The sequence below is a fragment of the Meleagris gallopavo genome, chromosome 15 (assembly GCF_905368555.1).
Source record: "Meleagris gallopavo chromosome 15, MGAL_WU_HG_1.1, whole genome shotgun sequence".
In the NCBI taxonomy this organism is placed as follows: domain Eukaryota; kingdom Metazoa; phylum Chordata; class Aves; order Galliformes; family Phasianidae; genus Meleagris; species Meleagris gallopavo.
The window spans coordinates 6,736,882-6,746,105 of NC_139418.1; the positions used below are offsets into that span (position 1 = coordinate 6,736,882).

General features: G+C 46.3%; 1 protein-coding gene across 1 annotated transcript; it reads right to left on the bottom strand.

The window, feature by feature from the left end:
- Window positions 1-5,682: 5,682 nt before the first annotated feature.
- On the bottom strand, window positions 5,683-8,989 carry LOC116217208 (uncharacterized). Its single transcript, XM_085236927.1, has 9 exons — window positions 8,767-8,989; window positions 8,189-8,260; window positions 7,977-8,048; window positions 7,475-7,545; window positions 7,211-7,280; window positions 7,012-7,119; window positions 6,788-6,883; window positions 5,965-6,109; window positions 5,683-5,788 (listed from the first exon to the last, which is right to left on the bottom strand). Exons 1-9 carry the CDS (start codon window positions 8,987-8,989, stop codon window positions 5,683-5,685), a joined length of 963 nt encoding a protein of 320 aa, XP_085093053.1.
- Between the last annotated feature and the right edge of the window lie 235 nt (window positions 8,990-9,224).

Consider the following 9,224-nt stretch of genomic DNA (forward strand, 5'->3'; position numbering starts at 1 on the left):
ATGAGACAAAAAACATTTAGGAAGGGATATTACTAATAGCTCACCTGTTTGTTTTTTATATATTTTAATTTCGCTAAATCACAACAATATATATTATCCACTATAATGCCTTATGAAAGAATTGTTCACTTAACCCAGAATTTTTATTGACTTCATATTAAGTAGCTGGCAGTTCAGAGAATATTAGAATAAATTTTGCAAAATAATCTGATAATAGGAGACTTCCTGAGTCCCAGAAGTTAATCATTTGTTCATTAATTTGTTCTGGAGGATACAAGGCAGAGTTTTGATCATTTTATTGCTCAGGTTTTTCTCTCAGCTACTTTGACTCCTGCTTATAGATCTGAATCCTACTTATAACTTGAAATTATTTTCTCAAAATTTGTTGGAAAGGTTCATCAGTGCCAGATCCTGTGTTTTAACCAATGAATTTGCAGATATTTTGTTAATTTTACTTAGGAAGGAATAATTTATCTGATAAAACACATGAGGCACACTTTGCTGATTCAGATTTGAGAGGGAGAGCTTTTTGTTACCATAGAAAGTGTGTTAACAAAGATTATGCCTTCCATGACAGTGGAAGCTGCACCACCAACAATCTACTGCGCTCTGAAAGCTGTGCTGATGATGAGGGAAATGACACATCACCTACCAGCCTCCTTCACTAGTCCTTCTCAGCACTTCAGGTGAGCATTCCATCTGCACAGCATGCCCAGGATGGACTGCCTTCCCCATCTTGGTGCACTTTCTTCCAATCTGAGTGTCTAATGAATGAAATTGTGTTTGATATTAAGATTTTCAGGGGAAAAAAGCGCTCACTTTGTAGGCAGTCCCAGCTTGACAAAGCATGAACAGGTTCAGATTAGTGGTATTACACAGTGACATGAGGTGCTCACTTCAGTTTTTGACTGGATTTGGACCTGCATGCCTGCTTGAGAGAGCAATTGCAATCTGGGATGTTTTTTGAAGTACTGTACATTTCAGAGGTGTGCAACAGGTGCTGGGCAATCAGGAACATCAGGGATCTCTTGCTGACAGCATCTGTGCTGCATCAAGGTCCCAGAAGCTGAATGACTGGGGTCAAGAGTTGCTTGGCAAAATGTAAGTGCCTTCTCTTAAAATCAAAGTTCACTTTAGGTCTTCCAATCCTTTACTGAGTCTGGAAAAATGCACTGAAGATATAAATAGAACAGATGATGAAGAAAGGGGAAAAGAAAAAAAAAAAATCATTTCCAAAATATGCATTTACTTGCCCCAAAATTGTGCACTGTAGTGAATCTACTGAGCCACAAAACAGAATGAGTCTTTAGATGGTAAAATTTAATATTGGTGTCAGATGATCTTCACTCATTTACTAGCTAAAAAACTTTTCTTGCTTATTCATTTGGTACATGTTTTCTCTCTATTCCTGTCTAATCTAATTTTTATACAATTATAAAACATATTTCACTGTCCAATTTAGTTTGTCTGCAATTAGAAAAGACCCAAGCAGCTGTTCAGAATATAGCCATAAAGCTCTTTATGGCTGCACCTATCTCATATGGAAAATTAGTTTCATTAAATTCACAGCTTTTGGCGAAGCGATGCTCCCTCACATTACAAGTAGCCATTTTCCTTTACCTTTTGATGCCTGCCATTCAAAGAATGTCATTTACAATAAGCTAGTCAAAATGTCATATGAATCAAAGTAACTTCCATGTGTAACTCTGGTGGGTCAGTTTCATCCGTGCAAAAAGGAATGCATAAATAATTGATTTGTTTATGTCATTCTATGTTTTTGTTTGTGTGCTTTTGTAGCTGTGTAGTATTGTGCTCTTACTGAACATCTTCAATGAAGTATTTTCCAACAGATATTGGATCCTTACATTATGTAATCTCTTATGATAACATTATATTAAAGAGTATTGTGAATGAGGCTCATCATTAACAGATTTATCTGCCTGAAGAAGCTGTCTCTTTACCTTTACTTTTTTTTTCAGGCAAGTAATTAAAAAATCATTTCCTCTAGGTTGCCCAGATAGCTGTGGGTGCCCCTTCTCTAAGGATGCCCAAGGCCAGAATGGATGGGGGCCTGGGCAGCCTGATCTGGAGTCGGGACTGGATGGGCATTAAGGCCCTCTCCAACCCAAGCCATCCTGTGATTCTATGAAATTTCATCCCTCAGTGAGCTCTCAGTTGTTCTCCCTCTGTCTGATATATATGTCATCCCTCAGTTCTCTCTGCTCCCCTTGTCACCTGCAGGGAGTGCTAACTGCCCTGCTGCACTGTTGGAGGAGCTGCTCCTGGGCGGAGCTCTCACTGCAGCACTGCCCACTTGCCAGCAGCTCTCAGATCCCAGGAGCCGGCCCTTTAAGCAGCAGAGGCCGAGGCCCAGCCCAAGGCTTCACTTCCTCTGCTGCCCACCGGGCTCCCTGGAGGGGTCCCTGGGGCAGGGAGGGCGAGTAGGGAGGGTCATTTATTCTCCTCTTCTCTCTCCTCTCCTCTCCCCTCCTTTGAGAGCTCTAGGGTGCTGCTGCCTCTTACAATTACCATGGTGGGCACCCATCACAGGGGCCAGGCAGAGGCAGCGACCCAGACCAAGAGGACACAGCCTCTCTGGGCTCATGTGGGCAACCCAAGGGGTCATGTGGCAGTCCAGACTGTTGATTGTGAGGGAGCTCTGGAATCTGGAAGTTGCCCTGGGTCCTGAGGAAGGAGAGGTCTGTCATGGGTGCAGGTGTATCCTGCTCAAGGAGCTGCTTGAGCAGATGGCCAGGCTGCAGTGAGAAATCAGCAGCACGAGGTGCTCCTGGGAATGTCTTAGGGAGACACATAGGAGGAGGAGTGAACCTACACCTACTGCAGACTGGCAGCCCTCTCCTAAGTCCACGCAAATAGAAGTAGCGTAGCCAATCCAGCTGCTCATCTGCAGAACAGAGGACTTGACAACCCATGAGAGAACAGGGCTGGGCCCTCATCTCTGCTCGAAGCAGGAGGCGTCTGCCCTCAACAGCCACAGTGCCACCAACCCCTGCAGTGTCCCTGAGAAACAGATACAAGGCTCTCAAGCTGGAAAGGAATGAGGGTCTGTAAAGCAGTCAGAACCCAGGCCCCAAGAAACACATCAAGAACACAGGAAGTAATAAGCACAGGGAGTGGGGCTGCTTGGGGAACTGCATCAATACCAGTGCCACCAAAAAGGGATGGAGGGTCTTAGTAACTGAGGACTCCCTGCTCAGGGGCACTGAGGCTCCCATTTGCTGCCTGGCCATAAACTGGAACATAGGAAGTTCCGTACCAGTATGTGAAATAACTTATATATGATGAGGGTGATGGAACACTGGAATGGGCTGCCCAAGGAGGTGGTGGAGTCTCCTTCTCTGGAGATATTCAAGACCAATCTGGATGCCTACCTGTGCAGCCTGCTGTAGGGAGCCTGCTTTGGCAGTGGGGTGGACTCAATGGTCTCTAGAGGTCCCTTCCAACCCCTACAATTCTATGATTCTGTGATTTTTATGCCAATTGTTCTTGCTTTGAGTGAGCAGCTGTGTGGCACTTCTCTGCCAGTCAAGATAAATCTCAAGACAAAGGCAGGACAGAGTGGGCAGCCTTTCCTTGGGCATCCACCAACAGGGTACTTGTCCTCTCAGGCTTCGGGTGGCAATGCTTTGAGGCCAGGCTTTGAGGCAAGGGCTCCTCTGACCACACCTGCATTCCCACTACTCTCACCTCCCCAGTTGAGGAACAAGGGCTCTCAGCCCTGTGCAGGTGGGTGCTGTGCACTTCTGCACAGACTAAATTCACTGGCCTGCTGCAGGATGACCTTAAGGAACAGTTGTTCCTTCCTGAGGTGATCCTGCCTTCAGGGAGCTGGGACACGCCCTGTTTCAGAGCTCTGCAGCTCTGTTGGACACAACCTTGGGGGAGAGGGTTTTTGGCGGGCTCAAATCTCTGGCCTGTGACACCTGCAGGGGGTCTGCCAGGAAGCCTCCAGAGACATGCATGCTCAGGCTATGGTGGCCATGGTCTGCTGGTGAGCCCTGTTGGACCAGGTACCTCAAGTCTGGGAAATATCCACATCCAGCATCACTGTCCATGCTACCGCTTGGGTCTTCGGGACCCCTTCTCTGGGCTGCACTGAAGAAGAACTGCATGGGAGAATGGGACTGAGGGGGAAATCCCACTTCCTCATCCAACTCTGAAGAAAGAGGTATGGAGGGTGCAGTCAGGCATCGGTGGGCCTGGTATGCATAATGAGGGGAGCTCTGCACTTTCTCCCGTGACTCAAACATACGGAGCCTGAAGGGGATGACAGCCTGTGTTCCTGGCAGGGAATACCAGGTTCCCCCTTAAATGTGCCCCAGGCTGTTCTGCAGCTTTGTGGATGCTGAACCTACAAGTGTAGCACATTCCCTCTGCACACATGCCCAGGAGGATGTATCTTACAGCTTCTGAGATATACCTCTGTCTTTCATTACAGGGGTCCTGCTTTGTTTACTTGATGGAATAAACATTTAATTTTTAATTGTTTCATTATACTCTATTCCATCTTTATGGCCATTCTTGTTACTGATGTCACATCTCTCTCCCTCCTAGCCCCGCTCCTGCTTTTTGCTCATTTATGACTTCTCAGCTCCAACTCTGCAGCCTCTGTCACCACATTGTTTCTCTTTGATGTGGTCAGCAGTGGTCAGCCATCCTTCTGAGTGCCTCTTCCCTGCCCTGATTCACGGCAGCTCAGGGAAGCCATTTGGACATCAAGTCTCCCTGGCACATCCATTCTGGTGGGTTAGTGCCTGGTGGCAGCTGTCTCACTCCAATTTATAGAAGGGGGAGGAGGTTCTTTTAACGTATGCGTACCCAGTGGCGAGATTAAGACATAAAGTGTCAAATGTTAGCCCAACCAGTTTATTATAAATCCCAGTTGCTTAGAGAGATGGGGAAGGGAAGCCGGTTGATAGAAAAGAGATAGGAAATAAAAGCAAGGAGTCCTCGGAGAAAGCAAGAGTCACCACCACGGATCCAGTGTTGTTCATAGTACTGATGCTGATCTGTGATCTGATGCTATGATCAGTTGTGATGGGTCATTGGAGGTTGTTGTTTGATTGAAGACAACAACAACTTTGTGCAATGACAGTTCAAACTTATTTGTAAGTCCGAAGTGGTCACATCAGCTCCTTTTGGAGTGACAGCTTCTGGCTTTTGGATCTCAGAAGGAACTCCTTTTGTTCCCATCTTCTGGGCCTTGCCAGCAGATAAGAGGGAGCAGGCAGGTGCCCACTTGTATCTTGCCTTCACAGGATACAGTGGTATCATCCCCCAATCTCCCATACCAAGCTGGAGTTATTTGGTCACAGGCCAGATTTTCCACCAGTAAACACCCTGAGCACTCCCTTCAGAAGGCATACAGCTCCGAAGAAATGGTTTCAAGTGTAAAGATGTCCACAAAGTGATGCTGACTGCCACACAGCAACACCCACCTCTCACCTTCCACCTCTTGCCTCCTAGATAAGTTGGAGGTCTTATTGCAAGATGTGGATGTCTGGAGAATAGCCACCATCAATACGAGAGCTGCTGGGACATGCTGCTAGAGGTGAGGCATCTGCACTCATGTTGCTGTAAAACTGAGTGAACTCTGTTGCAGAAGTGCTGGGGTATGGGCTGAGGCTGTTGTTGATGTTCTCATCTTCTTGGGTAAGAGTATCATTTTGTTTCTTCCCTTGACGCTACATCTCCAGTTTGATCTTGTCCAATCGAGGCAGCGTCAGTGTTAGCTTGTCCCGGTGCTGTCTCTTCTTTCTCTTTCATTCTGTAAGAATGGATTTCAGAAAATACTACTGATCATGTGGGAATTAAGAAGCCAGTTTAAAAAATCTTACAACAGGAATTCGGCAGATTACTGCCAACAGCTGACTTGGCCAAGCTTCTTCAGGGGTTTCACTGCCAATTGAAGCAATGAGGACTTTTGCGGAAAAGCCAACTTACAGCTCTTTTCTCTTCCGATACAATTTGACAATCAAAAATGTCAGACGCAAAGACAGCAACATCATCGGGACCACTGAAGACAATGTAATATACAACCGCAGACGTTTGTCTCTGCCTGCTTTTGTGTTCTTCTGAGAGTCCAACTCTAGAGGAAAAGAGAAAATTCAACTCAATATCGTGTTCTGTGCTACAGATAATCTAGCAGTCTGCTTCACATGTCCAAAAGATCTCATGCAGTAGTGGGTTCCTCCATCTATGGTGTCTTAGCAACAAAGGACAAGAAGGATCGCAGTGGGAGGCTGCACTGATCTGTTCCTCCAGACTATGGGCTAGAGCTGGGTATTAAGAGTCCAGTCTTCATCCAAGGGGGGAAGAGCTGGAGCAGAAATGCTCGTGCTCTCCAAAGAGCACATCTGACCACCCTCCAAGGATGCCTCCCAGGGTGGAAGCTAGACTCCAACCTGGCAGCAGCAGAGGGAAGGCTGACCCCAGTGCAACACAGCTTGGGTCACAGCCGTTAAATTGACCAGTTCTAAAAAGGGAGCATTCCCAATGTTCCCAAGACCTGGGAACTGGGTACAGTAGGGAGTTGAAAATGTCTACACACTCCATGGAGGTCTACAAGCATCTCTCTAGCTCACTGGTGGCACTGATCTCCACAACAGCCATCCTCATGAGCCATTCCTGGCTTCTTCTACAGCACTTGCTCTGTACTGACACATTCAGGTTTAGATGGTGACATGAGAGGTTGACTGGGGCCAAGGCCAACTGACACACAGTAATTCTGGTTTGTGACACTGGGTGGCCAGGGAACAGCACTTACCTGGCATGCTAGTTTCATGCATTGCCTTTCTATCTACATCAGAAACTGGCGGCATTTGACGGTTTCCTTCCTGCTGCATAGTTTTTGTGGACGGGTCTTTAGAAAGAAAGCATGAGAGTTGGATTATAAGTATCTGTTCCTCATCAGGAGGATGCTATCTTCAGGAGGCAAGTCTTCTACAAATACATCAATAAAGTTTAAGAAAAAAAAGATTTGGGACTCACCAAAATCTACCTGCACCAGTTTCTTCACAGTTTTCTCTAAGACTTCAGATGTCTTTTGGGACTTTTTTCCTCTTCTAGCTGATGCTAGATAATGTGCTCTCTGGGTATCTTAACATAAAGTATGAAGTTAAATTTTGCATGAAAAAAATACAGAAAAGTAGTGCTTATTCTGTTAAGTCAATAAAGATTGACTGCCTACCTCTTGGATGCCAGCTTGGATCCAGCGAAGGCTGCGGAAGAGCTGGAAGAGCCTTCTTTGAGGGCATATCTGTAACCAAATATGAAAACATAAGAAGTTCCCATCACATACTGTGATTGACATCAGCATAACTGAATAGCAGAGCATATCAGGGATCATGCAGTGACAGGGCACACACATGCAAGATGCAGTTTTCAAACCTGCAGAGACACCTGTCTTGCATTTGGCCTGAAAGCTCTCAAAGAAAGTAAGAAACCACATATCCATGTGATCGCCTGGATGTTCAGTACTGGAACGCAGCTGGAAAGCTGGATAGCTATCATCTACTGCCACATCTTTAAACAAATACAGGACAGAGAATTTCCAGTGAACTATGTCAGTAGAATTCTTCTAATCAAAATAACAGTGAATGCAGTTCAAGCACAAGATTGTTCTACAGTGCTTGGAAGAGCATCTTCCAAAGAGTTACCTGCACTAGCAATGTACTGGTACAAAACTAATCACGTGGGATGCCAGGAGTTTCATGGAGCCCACATCAGGTTCAAATGCAACTTCAGTATGCCAGCTGTTTTTTTAGCAGGCGTTGGAAGCAGCAAAGTACTGCAGTGGCTAGCAAGGACATTTTCACAAAGCACTTGGCAAGTGTCACCAAGCTTAACCTGTTCTTAATCTGCTCTTTTCCATGTCTGTACATTGGCCAAGGAAAGATGAAGTTACATTTCACACAAAAGGAACACTGAAATGCTCATTTCTTCAAGCAGCTTACCTTCAGAATAACCCTGAGGCTCGCGGGGAGGATTAGGCCACAGAACTTTGTACTCATCACCAACAAGCACAACTGTAATCAAGCACAAGGGAGAAATGTTCCCAATGTATGTTGTGATCTCCTTCATCCTTAGTGACGTGTCATGAAGTGGCTGGGTAATGACAGGGGGTGGAGATGTGGGTCTGTAAAGTCAGTAAAGATTGACTACCTACTTCTGGGATGCCAGCTTGGATCAAATTTAGAAGGCTGTGGAAGGGCTGGTAAAGCCCTCTCTGGGTGCACATCTGTAACCAAACAAGAGAACATGAGAACCTGTAATCAAGCATAAAGGAGAAATATCCTCACTATATATTGTGATCTCTTTCATCCTTAGTAACCTGTTATGAGTTGGCCAGGTAATAACAGGAAATGTTTATGTGGGTCAGGATTTCGAAAGCTGCAGAGCGGCCTGCTGGCTTGTAGATGGCATCATTCAGAAAACTCTTGCAGGCCCTGTGCAACACCCCTCGAGGACTGGATGGGCATCCAGCCCTCATGCCATTTGTACAGGGAAGTAATGTACACAAAGTAAGGGCCTAGTGAGAGCAATAGGACGATCATCCATGCTTCTTGTGGAGAAGACTTGCACCTGGGCAGTGAGAAACTGCTCCAAAGCTCTCCTGGCTGTTCCTCAGGCCTGCAGCAGGGCCTTTATATGGAGGGCCTGGGCTTCATCCACAGAGAGCACCGCAGTGCAACAGATGCAGCCGTGTGCTGCCCATCGATGCTGGCCTCATCTCTACTCACTCACCTGCTCTCAATCTTTGCCACGGAGCAGCCTGCGTGCCAGAGGCCTGCAGGGCCATGAGGAAGAGAAGGAGGAGGAGGTATCCTGGGACCATGGTTACCCACACACGTGCAACACTGCTACCACCACTGCAGCAGCCACTGCAAGTGCCGGAATAGTGCCTGTGCTGGGGCACAGGCTCACTGTGGTGCTTTGTGACCTCACAAAGCCTCACAGCCTCAGTCATCAGAACATGGTGACCTCATAGAGTGTCTGAAGGCAAAGACTCAGATGCGTAAAGGAGCATTGGGGAGGGCAAAGACTCAGATGCGTAAAGGAGCATTGGGGAGGGCCAAAATGTCTGTCTACTCAAACGGTATCTGTCTGATTGTGATTCAAAAGAATTAACACAAAGCCTTACATAATCTTTCTTGCCATGTGTCTCCCACACTCCCCCTTTTTTGTTTATTAAGACTGCATAT

Bases quoted from the DNA above. Each gene is read 5' to 3' on its own strand.
- LOC116217208 (XM_085236927.1), bottom strand. From the start codon at position 8,989: ATGACTGAGGCTGTGAGGCTTTGTGAGGTCACAAAGCACCACAGTGAG. The intron at 7,546-7,976 runs GTAAGCTGCTTG...ATTTGTTTAAAG, and splicing joins GCCTCAGGGTTATTCTGAAG to ATGTGGCAGTAGATGATAGC. The intron at 5,789-5,964 runs GTAAGTTGGCTT...CCATTCTTACAG, and splicing joins TATCGGAAGAGAAAAGAGCT to AATGAAAGAGAAAGAAGAGA.